This window comes from Triturus cristatus, chromosome 6 (genome assembly GCF_964204655.1).
Source record: "Triturus cristatus chromosome 6, aTriCri1.1, whole genome shotgun sequence".
NCBI classification, from domain to species: Eukaryota; Metazoa; Chordata; class Amphibia; order Caudata; family Salamandridae; genus Triturus; species Triturus cristatus.
Genome location: NC_140589.1, coordinates 196,078,081 through 196,099,451, shown reverse-complemented (window position 1 = coordinate 196,099,451; position 21,371 = coordinate 196,078,081). Strand labels below are relative to the sequence as shown.

General features: G+C 43.4%; 1 protein-coding gene across 1 annotated transcript in view; it reads left to right on the top strand.

Moving 5' to 3' along the window:
- Positions 1 to 21,371, top strand: part of LOC146816628 (cytochrome P450 2K1-like) — a 183,519-nt gene that overhangs the window by 67,092 nt on the left and 95,056 nt on the right. Inside the window, exon 4 of the mRNA XM_085610506.1 lies at positions 14,809 to 14,969. Within this exon, the coding sequence (XP_085466632.1) occupies positions 14,809 to 14,969 (161 nt within the window). The remainder of the gene's footprint in view (positions 1 to 14,808; positions 14,970 to 21,371) is intronic.

The following is a 21,371-nucleotide window of genomic DNA, read 5'->3' as shown; positions in this document are numbered from 1 at the left end:
ATCTGTCTTCCCTGGAATAAGTAGCAGCTTTACTACTAACGGCCAGGTGCCGCCCATGGACAAGAAGCAAGTGCAAGTATCTGCCTCAAACTTTTACTAATATAGACGTGCATTTCCTCATGGAAAATTCCAGCCCGTAACCTGCCGCCCACCAAATTCTTGTACCTCCCCGTGCCAAGGACACGTTCCCAGCCGGCCGGCCTGATGTAGTGTCTTCGGCATGAAGAAAAATACAATCCTTCGATAAGGGCCGGCCTGAACCGGTTCTCTCCAAGCGAATAACACCTCCTAACTAAAACACTGCCTATGACCTAGAAACATCCCGAGCTGCCAGAGCAGGAGGAAAGATGGAGTCTCTCCCGTTTAAGGCCTACCAGGCCTGAATTCAGCACGGCTCCATGAAATACCCTCACTACAGAACAGATTACCCCTAATGCTAACGAATCTATCCCCTAGGATATATATATGCAAACCCTGATCTATGGGGAAGAACACAGGATCATGTCGAAGTGCCTAATAAATAGGCTCTATACACTACTCTAACCCTTAGACTTGAATGGAAAGAGACTGAAGTCACCTAAATCACCCTTCAACACAATAAGACCGGAAAGATCGAGCAGTACATTTCACCCTTGACTTCAGTCTATTATACATTCATTAAATGGAGCTAACATCTGTGGAAGAATAATATGAAACAAAGCTAACTGATCTATGTCTAGTACCAAGTGTGCAGAATTGAAATAATGAAGGAATACACTGAATAAAGCAACAGATAGAAATCAAAACAGCAACAGCAATCAAAATACCACCTAATATTTGGCGTAGCGCGTGTATATCAGGTAACCAATTAAAGAGCCAGTCAAACCAGCCCTGGTCAATGTGTTTTCTAACTTCTTCTGTTAAGTCACGCAACTTGTCGATGTGAGCACGAATGGATTGTGTATGGTCAGACAAGTTAAAACAACAGAGACCTTCGAAGTCCGAGTAATCATGTCCATGTTTAAGCAAAAGATAATCAATGGCTGCTCTATTTTGCAAAATGGCCCTACGTTCACCCTGGGCGTCTAATAGCATGTCAGACAAAATTGTAGAAGTATGATTAATAGATTTCACCATCCAGCAGGCCATTTTCCCAATAGATTTGGCATTATAAACCGCCAAAGCAGGAACACCAATAATTGAAACAGCTAAGCTAAGGTATTCAGACTTGGAATATAAATGCAAAGATGGGTCACAATCCTCCTGTAACATTACAGTATCTCGAAGCACACGAGAGTTGGCATTCGGGTGCGATGCAAACATCAACAAACTGAGTCTCGTAATGGCACAAGGGCCTCCGGAAATGTTTGCAGGGACAAATGGCCAGGAAGTATTACCACATGAGAAAAGCCATCCGGCAGGTAGTAACATCGCGCGATAGTGACTGGGGGTAACTACCAAACCATTACAAGTCATATTGTTCTGAACTGAAACACATGTGGTCGGTGCCCTTTGAAAGCACAAAGTCCGTTCGTGAGCGGTAAATGAAGTGGCGCCTTTTAGTTTGAGGCGTAGACATTCAGAGATCGCACTAGGATTACACGTAAGAAAGAAGCACAAATCACCTTGTGTGATATTATAAGTAAGTATTTGGGACTGGATGGGGGTTTGCTCGTTCGGCAATTCAATACATAGGGGGCAATATACATGGGTAGCAAAATCACCCAGGAGAATATTGGGACGGGCCTTCGAGACATTAAAAATATCAGTTAAAGTTTCCAATGAGGCGGGGACAGCAACTAGGCAGGTCGCCAGAATGTCATGGACAGATCTCATCGGTGTCAAACAGAAGTGAGGGGCGTCAGTCACCCTTTTGGCAAGTGCGGTCCAAAAGTTCGATGATGAATCCCATGCAGCGAAGGAACGCAACACTCGGGTTCCCAGTTCATCCCGGGTTGATAGGATCCCTCCTTTCTCGTCGTACCAGTCCGAAAACAGTCCGGCTCCGACACATCCTGCAGCAACAATCCAAAGAATGATCTGAAAGAGAACCAAATACAGGCATTAATCATTCTCGTAAATAATATTTATCAGCCGGGACCGCTTCCCAGCTATCTTTCCCTGGTCTCATAACCAAAATGGTATTATCCTGACCGGTGGCAATGACCTCTGCTTGTTCAGGGGGATTCTTAGGCGACTGCACCCAAACTCTGGCCCCAGGATTATCCGTGGAGCCAAAACCTTTCTGGCCACGTACAGTTAGCAACGTTGGAGCAGTGCCTTTCATTAATACACCACTGAAAACAGGCATTATGAGTAATTGAGCCACTCGGTCAGTGCGATGTATCAGTAAGTCAATCTCACTGCTATTCAGCAGGAGCACCTTAATCTCTCCCTGATAATCACTGTCGATAATTCCTCCAAGCACCTGAATGCCTTTTACAGCCAGCCCCGATCTAGGGGCGATCAATCCGAAATTTCCAGGTGGTATCTGAACACCAACACCTGTCTCTATGATGACTCGATCTCTACTTTTTATAACAATGTCATCCATAGCATGCAAGTCTAAACCTGCCGACCCTGGGGTCGCTCTACATGGAGCCAAAGCTCCGGGAGTAATTTCCCAATACATCACGGTTTCTCTGATTTCATTAGGCATAGCCTCAGCATTCGGGGGAAACAAACGCATGAGTGGAGATTCAGCATTTAAAAAAGGACGATTGTTCAAAATCAATAGTGCTTGGGGCAAAAAGTCTCGCCAATTTTTATACTTGTCATCCGTTAACTTACGCAGCTGGTCCTTTAGCAGGCCATTCAATCTCTCCACCAGGCCCGAGGCCTGTGGGTAGTAGGGGATATGGAATATCCATTCAATATTGTTTTCCGCACAGAACTCCTGTACCAATCTTCCACGAAAATGGGATGCATTATCAGATTGAATTTGGAATGGCACACCATAGTACATCATAATTAATTCTAATGTTTTAATGGTATTCAATTGGGTAGCTTGCTTACAGGGAAGGGCTACCAGCAGGCCACTGTATGTATCAACAATAGTGCAAACATATTGACAATTCCTACTCATGGGAAGTGGACCAATGTAATCGATCTGCCAAATTTGAGCGGGCAATTTGCCGCGATGTAAATGACCTTTAACAATTTGGGGCACCTTACGCCGTCTGATATGCTGACAAACGGGGCAGTGTAAAATAACATTTTTGATTAAATCTAAGGGAATATAAATTCCTCGATCAGCAGCCCACCTGCTAGTGGCCTTCTCTCCAAAATGTCCTGCCTTCTGGTGTGCCCATTTCGCCAATCCCGCAATATCAGAATCTTGCCTGTCCACCACTGCCTCAGCAATTTTAGACTTCTCATCTGCAATGTTATGAAAAAATTTGTCAAGAGAATCTATCGGGGTGTGAGCGTCCACATGGAAGATTGTAACAGTACTCTGTGGGAGCATCTCCCAAATTTCTTGCCATAACTCTTTTCCCCATAATTCTTTGGAATGTAACTTCCAATTATGGGAATGCCAAGTTGGCAACCAAACAGCCAGTCCATTGGCAGTAGACCAAGAATCAGTGAAAATATGACATGTACCAGGTAACTCTTGTTTCAAAACTTGGTAAACAGCGTAAAGCTCGGCAAATTGGCTACTTTTACCTTCACCAGTTGTGCTCAACAATTTCTGTGTGATCGGATTATAGGACACCGCCTTCCAGTGCCGTGTCATCCCTATAAACCTCGCTGAACCATCAGTGAACCAAACATGGTTTCTTTCCGCTGCGGACAAATCATCAAAAGGCTTACCCCACTTGACAGGAGACTCCTGTGCTAAAGGTACGGAACATTCACTCTCAGTATCAGTCGATGGCGCTCGCGCCACCTGCTCATGTAAAGAAGCAATTCCTTTCGGGCCCACACGTGCCCTGTCTTGTATGTACCATTTCCATTTAATCACACTCGCCTCTTGAGCGTGTCCAATTCGGTGAGTTTTCGGCGAACTCAGGACCCACTGCATGATAGGAATTTCCGGACGCAGAACTATATCATGTTCCAAAGTCAATTGCTCGGTATCCACCAGAGCCCAATAACAAGCAAGTAACTGTTTCTCAAAGGGTGTGTAACGCTCACCAGCATCAGGTAACTTTTTGGTCCAAAAACCTAACGGTACTTTACTCCTGCCTTGTTTCTGCCACAAACTCCAATTTGCATAAAGGCCCTGTACAGACACATTCAAATCCACGTCACCATCACGTACAGGCCATAAATCCAGAGCATGTTGAATTGCCTCTTTTGCCAGACTAAACGCATCTTGCTGTGGTTTATCCCATTCAAATGCATTCTTTTTACGCGTGACCCGGTACAAGGGGGCCAATATTTGACTCAAATGAGGAATATGCTGGCGCCAAAAGCCAAACAGACCAATGAAGCTCTGGGCTTCTTTCCTATTTCTAGGAACTGCAAAATCAAGAATCTTCTGTTTAACCTGAGGGATCACTTCACGGTGCCCTTCATGCCAATTAATACCCAAAGATTTTACAGCATGGGACGGACCTTGCAATTTATCTGGGTTGATTTCCCAACCTTTCTCACGCAGGCACTCAATGACTCTGTCTAATTGGGTCTGAACTTCCTCTTGTGTTTCGCCTTGGATCAAAACATCATCAATATAATGACATATCTGAATTTGGGGATGAACCGGTACCTCAGCCAAATGCTCTGCCACCAGCCGGTGACATATCGTAGGACTATGCACATAGCCCTGGGGAAGACTTCTAAACGTCATCTGACGCCCGTTCCACGTAAAACTGAATTGTTCCTGACACTCTGGGGCAATCGGAATTGAAAAGAAAGCATTAGCAATATCAATGGACGCGTACCATGTACCTGGATGCTTTTGGATTCTCTCAATAAGTGTAATAACATCCGGTACTGCAACAGTCAAAGAGGGTGTGTGCTTGTTCAATTCTCGATAATCAACGGTCATGCGCCAAGAGTTATCACTCTTACGCACCGGCCAAACAGGATTATTCCAAGCAGAAGTAACTGGGGTTATGACTCCTGCATCCACTAACTCCTGAATAGTGGTACTAATCTCCTCATGACCACCTGGAATACGATACTGCTTCTGACAAACCACTTTTGTCGCATGGGGAACTTGTATGGGGGGCATTCTTAAACGACCAACCCGTATAGGTCTGGACGATATATAATGCGTTGTTCCAAATTGGTAACATCCGTCATCTAGATGCAAAGTCATTCCTCTCAAAATATCAATCCCAATTATGAATTCTAGAAGTGGCACTACTAGTACAGAATACTCTTTTCTAGGAATTCTACCTATTCTCATTTCAAGCAAAGTTTGAACTGCAGGGGTTTCTTTTCCACCTAATCCGGTAATAGTAAAAGGCTGACCTGTAAACTTCTTTGATTTTCCATGAATAAGAGTGGCCTCCGCTCCTGTATCTACCAATGCTCGGGCCCTTTGGATATTACGATGTCTCCAATAAATATCAATATCTACATAGGGTCTATTATCTCTGTGAGCCCATCTGTGTACCGGAGCTTGACCTATTTCCTAGTCATTCTTACTGCATTCTGTGTACCAGGATAGATCAGGATAAAGACTCTCACGTTTCTTAGGTATCGCTACCTCCTGTTCATATCCATTCCCAGTACGGAACGGATTCGTATCTTCTGCATTGTACTGCGGGTTACGATCGACCAAACTGTGACGATCCTCTCTCCTCCTCAACTCAGGGGATTGATCCCTATCATCTCTACGTCTGCTGTAAACATAGTCAGTTCTCCCCCTTTCTCTTTCCCCCTCTCTCTCCCTGTCTCTCTCTCGACGGGGGGACACATCACGTGCAGAACGTCGATCATCACGACGAACAGAGCGCCCACGGCGGTCGTCATCACCGCTACCGTCAGAACCACCACGATCACATTCAGTCGTCCGAACACGTCGGGCACCCTCCTTTCGATCCAAGCCACGTTTGCGAAACAACTCCCACAAACGAGCGGTAGTCTCACCATCAATATCCTCCCTCCGCACACCATCAGCCAGAAGACCAGAAAAAATATCACGTCTAGTAAGTTTATTTTCACCAGGAGTACGAGTGTCAGGCCGGGACTGCCGTTCAGGTTTAAACCACTCACCCAACTCACCTAGTTGGTGCACCGATTCCAAAACCGTAGATAATACGTTACCAGTCTGATTAATCAATAAAGTCATCATGACCTGCTTATAAGCAACAGGGGAAGATCGAATGATACGGTTCCGCACAGAAGATGTCAATGAACCATCAAGCAACCTGTCAGCAGTACCCAGAAAAATTGCCGTTTTCATCACCTCCTCTTTGAGACGTTGAGCAGCATCACGCAAAGTATACCACGGCTTGTCATTCACAGGCCAGTCAGATTCAGTAGGATATTTTAGATTACAACCCTCAGTTGCCAATTGGAGTAAAGAAATCTGACCAACACCATTATAGTTACGAAAATGATCCTGCACAGTAGAATCCAAACTCAAGGAACAGAACTTTAAACAATCGCCAGTATCCAACATAATACCAGCAGCGCCCAGTTCATAAAGGCGCACCATCCATGTGAGCAAGGACTCACCAGCTCGCTGCCGAAATCGCTGCAAAATATCACTAATTTCCTGCTGAGTAAAGTCTTCTAAACAGTCCAAAGAAATACCCTGCGGAGCATTGGGAGACTGCTGCAACTTCCGACGGAAAACTGGATGCGCAGAAACCGCGGGACGAGCATCACAAGGAGCCCGATCAGTACTCGTAGAGGGACAATCAGTGTAAGAAGCATTGATCCCACTCGAAGAACGAGCGTAATCACGGGGTGCACCATCAAAGGTGCGAGAAGCAGACTTACAATCATGGCGGGAGCGAGAAGACTCGCGCTTGGCAGACTCCTCACCCGAGGAACAAGAATCCGTCGAGTTCCAGATATTACCATCCCATTCATCAGGATTCCAATCCAGCCCAGCTGTCGCCACGACCAGACGCACCTTTCGCGTCGAAACCCGACCGCGCCTGTTCTTGTATTTATAACGAGCAATTCGCACAGCCGCCCGTTCGGCAATAGTTTGGTAAGTCTCAAGTTTATCAGCAAGCAACTTATTTTGACACCGCAACAAAGTATGAGAATTCTGAATCTCAACAAAGTGCGCTTCCACATCTGTAAGAGATATCTGTAACTTCAACAATCTCTCATGCAGAATCCTGTATGCAGACAAAAGAATCCAACCTCTGCGCCCCAAAATGGGAATCTCCTCACCCTTCGATACGGGTGCCTTCTGCAAACAAGCAATCACATCAGCCGGCTCTGCCAGCTCCAAAGAAGAATTCCAATTCTCACTCAAACCAGTGGAATCAGCCCACTCACGGGCCAAGACTTCATAAGGCGTTGAATCCCATCCGGGAATATCAACGGGCAACTTAAAAGTAGATTTAGACCTTCTAGAAAACATCGTGAAAAAGGAAAAAGAAGAAAAGAAGAGAAAGAAAAGAAGGAAGAAAAATAAAAACTATACACACAAATATACAAAAATAAAATGCAAACAAAACCACGCACGCGCCGAAAGCAAACACAAGACAACCACAACGCACACAGGTTTCGTAAACGGTTCGTGACGCCAAATGTTCTGCTTGGGTTTTCGGAACCCGCTCAGCAGAGCCTCTCTAACCCAAACCAGAACGTTACCCCCTCCCTAGGGCCTATTTACACCTAAATCACCCTATATATGTACCACCTAAGGACAGGGAATTCCTACTATATATACCAAGACGTACAAATCACAGCCTCGCGGTCCCAAATGGACCCAGGACTTCCTGCCCAGACGGCAGCCACAGACTTCCGGCCCAGACGGCAGTCACAGCCTCGCGGTCCCAAATGGACCCAGGACTTCCTGCCCAGACGGCAGCCACAGACTTCCTGCCCAGACGGCAGTCACAGCCTCGCGGTCCCAAATGGACCCAGGACTTCCTGCCCAGACGGCAGCCACAGCCTCGCGGTCCCAAACGGACCCAGGACTTCCTGCCCAGACGGCAGCCACAGCCTCGCGGTCCCAAACGGACCCAGGACTTCCTGCCCAGACGGCAGCCACAGCCTCGCGGTCCCAAACGGACCCAGGACTTCCTGCCCAGACGGCAGCTTTAGACAAGTCACAGCCTCGCGGTCCCAAACGGACCCAGGACTTCCTGCCCAGACGGCAGCCACAGACTTCCTGCCCAGACGGCAGTCACAGCCTCGCGGTTCCAAATGGACCCAGGACTTCCTGCCCAGACGGCAGCCTTAGCACGAGTTCATCCTATAATTACCACGACATCAGTGTTACTATATATCAGATCACACAAAGACAGCTAGTTGAGCACAACTTGTTCCCCAGTTCGAAGGGCTCCTTTCTCCCTTATTCAGTTACCACCTACCTGATCAGGATTAACATCTGTTCATGTTGAGTCACAGCTGACTAGAAGAATATGTTACCCTCTTACACAAGAACACGTAGCACATATTGCTTTACTACAAACTGAATACTTTATTTAGTTATTACATGCACACTCACGGAACATAATACGTATCACATAGCCTGCAAAGAAAAGTGAAAGATTAAGTTGTACACTCTAATAGTAAGGGGTTGACATCACCTTGGTCGTATGTAGCCTGCACTCAATGGTCATCTAGGTTCCCTTCTCGTCTGCGCCTCGGCTTCGCCTGGAAGTCACACCTCCGCAATCACGGGTTTACTCCCGTCTCCCTCTCCGAGTCACTGGGACCTCTTCCTCATCGGCTACTCTCTTCTCTTTGGAATATCTATCTCTCGGTTTTTCTCCACCTCCAAGTTTGTCATCTGTCTTCCCTGGAATAAGTAGCAGCTTTACTACTAACGGCCAGGTGCCGCCCATGGACAAGAAGCAAGTGCAAGTATCTGCCTCAAACTTTTACTAATATAGACGTGCATTTCCTCATGGAAAATTCCAGCCCGTAACCTGCCGCCCACCAAATTTTTGTACCTCCCCGTGCCAAGGACACGTTCCTAGCCGGCCGGCCTGATGTAGTGTCTTCGGCATGAAGAAAAATACAATCCTTCGATAAGGGCCGGCCTGAACCGGTTCTCTCCAAGCGAATAACACCTCCTAACTAAAACACTGCCTATGACCTAGAAACATCCCGAGCTGCCAGAGCAGGAGGAAAGATGGAGTCTCTCCCGTTTAAGGCCTACCAGGCCTGAATTCAGCACGGCTCCATGAAATACCCTCACTACAGAACAGATTACCCCTAATGCTAACGAATCTATCCCCTAGGATATATATATGCAAACCCTGATCTATGGGGAAGAACACAGGATCATGTCGAAGTGCCTAATAAATAGGCTCTATACACTACTCTAACCCTTAGACTTGAATGGAAAGAGACTGAAGTCACCTAAATCACCCTTCAACACAATAAGACCGGAAAGATCGAGCAGTACAGTGATCACTTTAGATACCTCTCCTTCCATCTGTGGCTACTCCTCACAATGGGTTTGACGTAAATGCTCTGTACACCACTTTTCACTTGGCTGCTTCAGACTTAGGTTGCTTCCTCCATGTATAATATTTTAGCTTATCTAAATATCCTATACCTTTGGCTTTTAGCCCTGAAGTATCAATCCATGTACAGATTTTGCATCGTCTGTAACAACGCAAGCTTCCATCTCTGCTCTTCCGCAATGTGCTTTTGTAAGGTCATTGAGCACACATACAAGTGCGATCGTGTGGCCCCACTTATCTTTCTTTCTCCAGAACAATGTTGAAGGGCCTCATATAGTTACACCCTGAAGATGATGAGGAAAGATATTCCGTCCAACTCGTTTCTCTTTACTTTCACCTCAGTGACTAGGTGATGAACCACACCTTTTTAAAACACAAGAATGGACTCCTGGACCGTACTGCTTGCTTCTGAAGCATTACAATGTGTTCACCTCCACGGAAGGAAAATGATGTTCTCTAGTAGAAAGTAAGATCCCTTAATTAACTTCCTATGTGGGCGTCATACTCTTTATTTTCCGCTACAGTCACGAAATATGGTTATGCACCGCATACCTAAATGTGAACTCTTAGGAAGTAGGCAGTGTTTCTGTCCATTGATTCACATTAACGATCCAGTGCTTATCCATTTAACGTCATTTGCTTCTAAGAAACATAATGGACAAATTAATAAACGAGGACTCCTTTCTCAGTTGAATAGTTGATTTCTCAAAGAACGCCCTTCATAGGTGGGCAGATAGTGGTACATATTCAACTACTTGACTACTTAATTTGAACAAACAGGGCACAAGTTTCTCTTTATGTATAGTGCTTTGATGACCTCCACATCCCCTATTGGACGAAAGTTCTCCCCATTTCTTATTTGGAATGATGTAATGTCCTTCACTTGCCATCTTCAGGATACCCTGTGTTTATCCTACAGTGAGTTGGACAGTCATATGAGTCTTCATGATGTTTCCATGTTGCTTTTAGTTGTAATGGACAGCAGAGCTGAGGGATGTGGCCAAAGTATGCTCATTTTCTGAGTAATAGTTTGTATGCTGCAGAAAACGGTGGTGTCCTCTTGTGTTATTTTGGCGATGCCGATCTTGGACATCCAAGCCTGCATTTACACCCTTCCTGTCCTTTGACCAAAAGCATATGTACCTGGTGGGTGTGGGAGTGCTTACCTGCAACGGTTGATGTTGTTGCACCACGGATATTGTGCTGCATAGCTAAATACTTATAAGGTCCCAAAAGCGAGACCTATTGGTTATGCCAATGCTTGTTAAAGATCTGACTAGTATAGCATTCTTTCAAAATGAAATTTTAGGCATGGCAAAAAGAAGAAAGGAGTATGATTTTAGGGTACAAACCGTGTTGAAGATTCTTGAAAATAAGGAATTGACAGCAGTATTTGCTCAAGGGTCTTTTACATATCTAGGACATTTGGTTTGTGATAAAGTCATATTGCCTAAATCAGAGTTACTGGAAGCAATCCAAAACTCACAAACCCCCAAGATTAAAAATATGAGATCCTTCTCAGGACTTACAGAATTCTCTGTGGAATGCGTTCCCGATTTTGCTGAGAAATCTTATGCTAATAAATAACTGTTAAAGAAATACATGGGTTTTGGGTGGAACAACAAATTGCAATTTGATGTAGACACCATGAAAGCAGATACAAGTAAAGCTATGCCTTTGAGTGGGCTTGACTCATCCCTTAGAGTAGTGATCATGACTGATGCCATCAATAGAGGGCTGAGTGTAGTTCTTTCCCAAGTTGAAGCTAATGGTAAGGAGCTCCCAATAGATTTGGTGAGAGATCCTGACACACGCTGAGGAGCATTTTTTGTGAGTGAGAAAGAAGTACTAGAGTGTGTGTGTGGATGTGAATTATTTGAGACATTATGTTTGCTGAACTTTATCCCACATGTGTCATCTCCCACGCACATAAAAGGCCACATCCTTGACCAAACCTGGACCTCTAATCTCATGGTGTCCAGTTTGACGGTGTCTCCATGCACTTGGTCCGACAACTTCTTAATAAATTTCAACCTTAATGATTTGATCATATTCGAACCTCGAGCTAAGATGAGCAATATCTGTGCTTTCTGTAACCACACATCAATCTTCTATCAACCAAAGTGAAGCAGATATTAGAATATGTCTAACAGCCACTAGCAATATATATGCCCGCCTCAGGGAAGTCAAAACGACCAGCTGGTTCTCAGAAGGTTTAAAATCCCAAAAACCAATCCTGCACCACACTAAACGTACTTGGAGACGAAATTATTCACCTGATAGGAAAGATGCTTATCAAGCCCAACTTAAACAATTTTAAAAATCTATTTTACAAACTAAAACCACATATTTTTCAAACAAGATCTTCAATTCGACAAATAAATCCAAAGACATATTTGCAATTGTGACCGAGTTATCCAATCCAGAGTGACAGCAAAATGAGTCCCTACTCAGACACTATGTTACTCTCTGAACAACTTCTTTATTGACAAAATCAGTACCATTAAAGTGAGTATACATGTTGATTCCTCCCCTGATGACCAGTCTGTGACACTCAGGAATCCTCATTCTTTACATCAGTTCCCTGCAATTAGCAGAGAAGTCGTACTGTACTCGCTGACAACAGTCAAATCTGGATCCCCCACTGACAGGTGCCCTCTCACATTCTGAGAGACGTTTTCCTAGCATGCCCCCATCCTGCCCTCTCTCTATTGAATGACTTGCTAACTCAGGGTTCAGTCCCTAGATCCTTTAATGAATTAGTAGTAGTTCCACTAGTCAAGAAAACAGGTGCAGACCCTTTGGTCCCCTCGAACTATTGCCCCCATCTCACTGCTCCCCTACCTGCCTTAGGTTTTGGAAGCCCATGCCGCCAACTGTCTCTGATCTTTTATTGAACAGTCTCAATTCCTAGACTCTCACCAAGCAGGCTTTCACCCCTCTCACTCAACTGAGGCTGTAATCTTGACTGTTCCTAGATGAAATGAGGAAAGAAGCAGATAAAGGCACTACTCGGCTCTTGTGCCTCTTGATCCCTGTGCGGCTTTTGACACAGTCGAACATGGAATCTTGGTTGACCGTGTCCGGGACGCAGGAATTCAGGGACCTGCCGTTCAATGCAATGGCTGTTGACCTTCTTAGATGATCGCTTCCAATCAGTCTGCACTTCTCAATTCATGGATCCTAGAGTTAGATTAACCTGTGGTGTGCTGCAGGGTTCATCCTTGTCCCCGCACTTGTTCAATCTGTATCTCGTTCCACATATTCAGTCTCTGGGTGAAAGAACAATTTGCACTTTCCACTATGCCGATGATCTGCAATTGATTTTTCACCATCAACAACACCCAATTCCTTCTTGAATATCTAGACGAGTATGTTACATATACACAACTGGATGAATAATAATCACTTAAAATTAAACACACACAAAACTGAGCTGATCCTAGTCGGTGGCTCTCAAAATCCTTGGAACTCGAAGTTCTGGCCGGTGGAGCTGGGAGGGCCACCACTTCCATCTTTATCGGCCAAGAGCCTTGGTGGCACAATTGATAGTGAACTGACTTTGAAGACCCAGATTGGGATGGTATTTTCTACCTGCTTTTTTCAACTTCGAAAGATGAGGAAAATTAGCAGACTCCTTACTATGGAAGCTGTTGTTCAGGTCTTTCTTTCTTAGGTCATTTCTCATATTGACTATGCTATCTCAATTTACTTTGACCTCACGGCCAGATTAAAATTGGTGCAAAATCAGGCAGGTAGACTGATCCATCACCAGCCGTGATGGCATCATGCCACTCCTCTTATGAGGAAGCTACATTGGCTCCTTGTAACACAAGGCTGTGCATTTAACAATGGATGCCTCTTTTTAAAATCCCTTCATGGCACATGCCCGAAATTTGTTTCCACTCTTATCCAGAGGTATGCCCCCACTTGGAACCTGAACCTTTTGGTCATCCCCACTTTCAAACGGAAAACACTAGGCGGATCTTGATTTTCTGCTTTGTCCCCTCATTTCTGGAACTCACTTCCCTTTAACATCCGATCCTCTACAAGTTACTTCCATTTCAGGAGGCTATTAAAAACTTGTTTTTTCTCTTAGGCATATGAACGATCTAACGAGCAGCAGGCTACCTCTTCAATTTAGCGCCAAGAAACCGTATGGTGTACGTGTGCTCTATAAATATTCTTAACATAACATTATTTGTAGCGGTGTATGATATTCTCCCTGCGTTCTTTTGTTGCTTGCTGCCACCTACCATACAATTGAATCTCAGGCATTTAATTTGAAATGTCCTGATGATGAGCCTTACATTGTTAAAGGATTGAAAACTTGTTGACAGCACACACTGATCCTTTATTCTATATATAACTTGACAGGGCTCATTTCTAGTATCGTGAAATACATAGAATAATGTTTATAACTGCTCCTTAGAGATTAGAAGTTAAAAAAATAATTCTTTGATGCTACCCACTATCATTGATTGTCCATAAATATGCTTACAAAAATTTGAGATGAAAACATTGACTCATAATTAAATTCATTGATGTAATTTGAGATTAACTGTGCTTTTGTCAGGGCCATCATTCCTTTAAAGTAGCATGTACCAATCGTCCAAATGTGACCTTGGGTTCCCCTTGTTTTTTGTAATCTAATAACATGCATGGCACTAGCCTCTAGTTCCTACTCCTCAACAAAACACCTTCCCTACGCCAGCCTTCTTTTTTGTTTCAGGTGAGACAGCAACCAATACTTCACTATATTCTATCTTTATTCTTCATTGGATTGCCTACCCTCCATTGCTGTACTTTGATGGTTGATTCAATTATTTCAGAGTTGTATCACAATATATACTTCTATATAGTGTTCTTTAAACAGTTTCTATCTTATACTGCCTAATCATATTTTAATGATCATTTACTAGTGTTGTTGGTACTTGTAATTTTAAAAATTTGTGTGGTCTTATTTTTGCCTAGAAAATATACTGTTTAATCCGTTGAGCTAATTAATTTTTTTCTGCACCATTCTGTTTGGATTCCATATTTCCAGGAGGTATTTTGTGTTAATTATTTCACCAATTATTTGCTCATTGAAGCCTAAGTTTTGGGCTATACTACCTGATGGGTTTCCTTTTTCAGTACTGTATAGATGAATGCACTTGAAAGCCCAACTAGAAATACTCCGTTATTTGGTTGTCTACTTCAGTGACGTTAAAACTGTTGAAATATAAAATCCATAACTTACAATTTCTTTTCTAACGAAACGTTTCAGGAAAACCTTTTAATAACGCAACGATCATGAATGCTGCTGTTGCCAACATTATTGTATCGATAGTCCTTGGACACCGCTATGATTACGATGACAAAACTTTCCTGAGGCTCCTAAGTTTAATTGCTGAAAACTTCAGGGCTTCGGCTAGTCCCATGGCTTCGGTAATTATCAATAATAATTTAATTTGGTCAAGCTAAAATTAAAACAATATTTTGATTAGATTAATCTCTTTTGTCATATGTCATGTACTGTGTGTAGTAAACTTTACCTTGTATTTTTGCTACTTTTATATAGTTTCAATATTTTGAGGACTAGTTTATAAAGGCTTCTTATTTTGACCACTGTATACTTGATGTAGGAATGGGATTTAAAAAGAAATTTTGCTGATTTATTTTTCAATTTTATTTGGACCGCTTAGTAGATGCTGAGGCCCTCATTCGTAGGACTATGTAATGTAATGAAAATGATTCCTAACTATCGTGTAGGGAGGTTTCAGTTCTATTAAGGACACGGAGGCGAGGATTATGCTTTTCTCTCTTCACTTTTTATTACAGTAGCCATTTTGAAACACATCTCAACAAGTGTAATTCCTTGGGAGTGGTCTCGAGAACCAACCAATCATACAACAATCATACAACGTTAGTAGTCCAATAAAACACCCAATATAACGTCCAATCGGGTTCCTCTTGTATCTGTAAGAGTCCTCTCTTTCTGTTGAGCCCCTTCTTTCGTTGCCTGAGTCATGCCTTAAGTACTTCTTCACTGATCCTGCTTGCCACCGTCTGATGCTGCAACCAGAGAAAAAAGGAAAACGAATGCATCTTTCTTACAAGGAATAGAGATAGCAGACTCATTAGGGAATACAGAATACCAACAGTATAAACATTTTGAAAGTGTTTTCTTACTGTCTAGGGAGGGATCCCTATCGAGAAGAATAATCCCTGCTTGCCGGGTGGGATAATCCTCGGCTCTGTGTCCTTAATAGAATTTGAACTTTCCTACATGATAGTTGTGAATAATTTTAATACTATGTCAGGACCGGAGGCGAGGATTATACTGGTTTAAAGTTTGCTCAAGACCAGCTGAGCTATATCCAACACCGGCTTCAAGTAAAACCTCTTCAAAATAGAGTCTGAGGACCAATCCCTGCCGTTAATGATGTCCGCTAATCTCACCCCGAGCAAAAAAGCTGTGGAAGCCATGGCTCCTCTAGCAGAGTGCGCTCCGATTAGCTATGTATTGCACCACCTAGTCTGCAGAGCCACCTTCTTCCACCGCAAGATAGCAGACATCCACGACAGCTTCAACACCCAGACAGCCCCAATAGACAGCAACACAACAGACCCTCCGCACACCATAGACCACGACCCGCTGCTAGCCTTGGCCAGCATGAACTTCGATGACACCATCAAGACCATGAGCACAATCCACTCCGGCTCTCCGTCAGACCCATTCCCGCACCACGTCTTCAACAAAGCAAGCAGCTCAATTGCACCCCACCTGCGCAACATCATCAACCTGTCCCACGAGACCGCAACCTTCCCAGAGAGCTGGAAACACACCGAGATAAACGCCCTACTCAAAAAACCTAAGGCAGACCCAAGAGACCTCAAGAACTTCCGGCCCATCTCTCTGCTTCCCGGCCAAGGTCATCGAGAAAATCGTCAACAGACAGCTAACACGATACCTCGAAGAAAACCGAATACTGGACCTTTCCCATTCAGGGTTCTGCAGCAACCACAGCACCGGGACTGCCCTCATCACCGCCACCGATGACATCAGGGCCCTGCTGGACAACGGTGAGACCGCAGCACTCATTCTCCTAGACCTCTCCGCCGCCTTCGACACCGTCTGCCACTGCACACTACGAGCACGCCTCCACGCCGCAGGCTCTGGAATAGACCACCTTCTTCCTCTCCGGCAGAACTCAGAGCGTCTGCCTCCCCCCATTTCGTTCCAAAGCCTCTGAGATCATCTGCGGCGTACCCCAGGGATCCTCCCTCAGCCTGACACTGTTCAACATTTACATGGCCCCGCTCGCACACGTCGCCCGACAGCACGACCTCAACATAATCTCCTACGCAGACGACACTCAACTGATCCTCTCCCTCACCAAGAACCCCATCACCGCCAAAGCCAACCTCCACGAAGGAATGAAGGCCTTTGCCGACTGGATGAAGATCAGCTGCCTGAAGCTGAACACGGACAAGACAAAGGTCCTCATCCTCGGCTCCAACATCTCAGCCTGGGATGACTCCTGATGGCCGACGGCACTGGGGGCAGCCCTGACACCCACTGACCACGCACGCAACCTGGGAATCATCCTCGACTCAACGTTCTCAATGACCAAGCAAGTCAGCGCCGTCTCCTCCTCCTGCTTCAACACCCTTCGCATGCTCCGCAAGATCTACAGATGGATCCTGACATATACAAGGAAGACAGTCACCCAGGCCCTCGTCAGCACCAGACTCGACTACGGAAACGCCCTCTACGCGGGAGCCCCAACCAAGCTCATCAAACGACTACAACACATCCAAAACGCCTCGGCACGACTGATCCTCGATGTACCACGACACGGCCACATCACCCCTCACCTGAGAAACCTGCACTGGCTCCATGTCAACAAGAGGATATCCTTCAAGCTCCTCATCCATGCAGTTCGTGAGGGGCCAGGGGGTTCAGGGTTAAGAAAGCCTGTGTTAGTCATGCAAAAGCTTCCATATCAACTCCCTCCTCTCTAGGTAGCTTCGCTGGCTGTGAACCCTCACCTGGAGGTACTGAGGAAGGCTTTGGCGTGTCTGATGCTGCCTCGGGCCTTTTTGCGTATTCATGTGCAATAAGCTGCACAAGGTTCTCCTCCATGGAGCTCATAGCCTCATCTACCACCCGGTAAATGAAGGCATACACTGCACTATAAAAATCATCATCCCAAGGCAGGCACACCAAGGGATCCCCGTAATCATCACCTGAGTCTTCCATGTGTCTAAGTTATGGGTACTGAGGACGAGCCCTGTGAAAGATAAAGAGGCAAGGACAAAACGTCTTATCTTGTGGCTGCAAGCAGCAAAGAAAGAAGGAGCTCAACCGAAAGAAAGCACTCTTGCAGATACAAGAGGAGCCTGATTGGATGTTATATTGGACTCCCAATGTTGTGTGATTGGTTTTTCTCGAGACCACTCCCGAGGAATCATAGGACTGATGTGTTTTAAAATGGCTACAGTAATAAAAAGTGATGAGAGAAAAACATAATCCTCTCTAAAATGGAGAATTCCCAGAGTAATCCTGTGAAGTAAGATAGGTCCATGGGGTGATTCTTCATTTCTCAGTTAACATTCAGGATACCATAAGCTATAGGTTGGTAATTCTGCATTGCTAAATACATTTCCGAAGTATTAGTAATATTGGGTGTGAATTTACCAGTGTGGGATTATTGCATACCTTGCAGTGGATTTTTCATAGTATAACTAGTTTGTCATATCTACTTCATTGCCTCTTCTTAGCCCCATTTTGAAAGCCACGACAAATAGGTTATTGTGAAAACACATCACTATAAGTGTTAAGGAAGAAATACTGGAAGGAAGCCAAAGCTTTGGTGTGTATTGTAAGTTTGTGATAGAGCAAAATATTTTTTCTTTGAAATCACTGTGTTTTTAATGGGTTCATTCTATTGACAAATAGGAGGAAGTTTCTAACTATTAAATGGGCAGAACAAAATTGTATGTAGGTAACAGTTTTGATTATCACAATGTTTATTTATAGAAAACGATCCCATAGGAGGCAACATTTCCATATTTCTATCAATATTCTTCTAAATAAAATATATAAAAATAAATTCTACTAATAACTAATTATGAGATTGTTAATTTTAAATTGAAATTAATGTTCAAATATATTTGTCAGAAACATTACTTGTTATTCAGTACTGTTTTGCGAATTGTCAAATTCTGCATTTTTATTATAAGGTTTTAATTTAGAACGTTTTATGATAGTATTAGATCATACTCTTCATACAAGATCGCAAGTATCAATCTATGGTAAGCTGATTTATTATGGATTTATCGCTTTGGCACTCGAAGGTTAGAGAATGGTTTCCATGTATAGGTTTTTCTGTGTTTTTATATATGCTATGTTGAATTCAGTTCTGCAGGGTCTATTTTTATGGAGTGTAATGTTGATTTTTAGATGCACTTTTATATGGTGAACTCTTTGGAGTTCCAAATCATAATAAATAAATGCAAAAATAAATTGCTTTATAGCCTACCCCAAACATGCAATAAGAAATATTTTTTCTTGGCATAAGACTTTAGATTTGTGAATTTCAACACTTCTTGTTTAAGATAAAGTCTTGAACAGGTGCATGAAAAGCAACTTAGAAAGATATCAAAAAGTGAAGCTACATGCAGTCCTCCGTGACTGTAAGATAGTCTGTTGTGTGAACTACATCAACCAGTGAACTGAAGGGGGTCGCGGGGTTTAAGATGCGGTGCCGTCGGCTTACCAGTAGCTCGAGATGTTTGTGCCAGGTAAAATCTCACCTAATTATTCCAGACATAGACCATGAACGCGAGTTCTAAAGTTAAACTCTTTTGCACTCCACTCGACAAGTGTACCAGCAGAAAAGGAACCACTGCAAATGGGGAATCTATTTGACTTGAAGAAATATGGTAGTCTTGTCCAAGAAATGATGCCTTTTCTAAGTAATGATTCAATCAAAACACAGTGCTGCATTCACTCGAGGTAGACTCTGTGCTTCCTCAATTAAGCATCCTTTTTGCAAGTTTTTTCCCGTTCAAGATTTTCCTCACTCTTGCTCCTCCTCATGCGCACAAGGTAAATAGTGCTGATGTACACCTAACATAATGCTTTTACCAAGCCCAAAATGATAATTGAAAAATGGGTAAATTGGGCATAAAGGACATTTCTGGCATGTAATCTGAGTATTACCTCCTTATCTATTTCCTTGTCTCATTCATTATGGAGAGGAGAATGCGCACAAATGGCATGTCTCCATCATAAACTTTTTATTCCATACAGAAGACATAGTGATACCTTGGAGTAATTCTGCATTTAAATCTTAATTAGAGCAAATCTTCAAAAAGTATGATTTTACATATAGATAATCTTAATGCACAGGGCCTTTCAACAACAAACACACTGTTGCTAAAAAACAATCCACTCCTTCACACGACATCAAGTAATATGTAATGAAAGTCAAGGGAGAAGACATGGGCATATTTTCAGGGAGAGTGTTTGGGGTTGTGTTATCCCCCGAATAAATGCATTCTTTGCTTGATAGTAGGCTGTAGGGGCAATAGACCAGGTCTGCTATGTTTGTGTTGGTTTTCCTCGGCATTCTCATTTCATTAAGAAAATAGGTTGAACTTGTTTTTTATCAGGATCTTAAAGATATAATGACAGTTTTTCAAAAATGTAGTAAATCTGCAGCCACAGAATTACTCATTGAATGGGTACAAATGTACTACTTCTGGGAATCCATAAGTAGTGGACTTGGAAAGCTGCACCAGTCACAGGTTTCCAGGCATACTACTCAGAATGTCATGTGACATTTTGGTCACATGATATTTTTTGATATTACTATTTCTGAAATGCAGATTGTAGAAACAGTACATTTTCTCATTGGAAATGGGTCATTTCGCAGTAGTACTTTTTTTTCTAGAAAGGAAAAATATTTTTCTATTTAGAGAAACCCCTTCTTCTGCGCCCCCACTAATTATTTGGGGTGTTCTATTTTCCTTCCTACACTAAAGGGAGATTTCCTCCAATGCATTGCTGGAGCAAGTCTCAGACAATTTAAACAGAAAAAGGGTCAGACAGAAGTTTGAGAATGCCCGCAAACTCAAATTTTGGTGCGCTTTCACACACTCTTAAGTTAGATTATGGTGGATTCACTAATGTCACACTCCCTACAGCATTATTGTATAGTTTTGATGAACAGTTATGCAGTAATGTGGAAAAAGTGGTTTATTGGTTGTGAATTGAGTTTCTCCACAAGAAATAATCGCACCGCCTTATTATGCCTAGTTAAATATTTCAATAATTTAAACCTGTGCGCCAACCTTGGTAGCTATGGCCTGAGCAGGCTCAATTTATAGAAAATGTGCAATGCATTTACAAATAACAAGACAGTTGACAAGTCGCATCTAATGTAATAATCCCACTCCAATTTATATAGAGTTAAATTATTGAACAAAATGATCCCAGAATTTCAAAAATCCAATAAGGGGAACCGGAAATATGAATTGTTAAAGATTTAAGGAAAAAGCACTGATGGTAGTCAATGGTTTAGGAAGACCAGGACCGAGGCAAAATTTCAGGCTGACCGCTATGAAGCACGGGTCGGATAAAGCAACCAGGTATGGCCTCATCAGTGGTTTGTCTTTTATTTGGAAGCTAGTTCGCATTTTGACAATGTACAGGGTCTGAGGCCCCCCATGAAACACTGACACTTCTTGTGTGCACTATTGATATGAACAGGTCCTATCATACATAGCAGCATGCCTAACCTGTGTTAGGCTTCACTTCTTGAGATCGAAAATGAGATT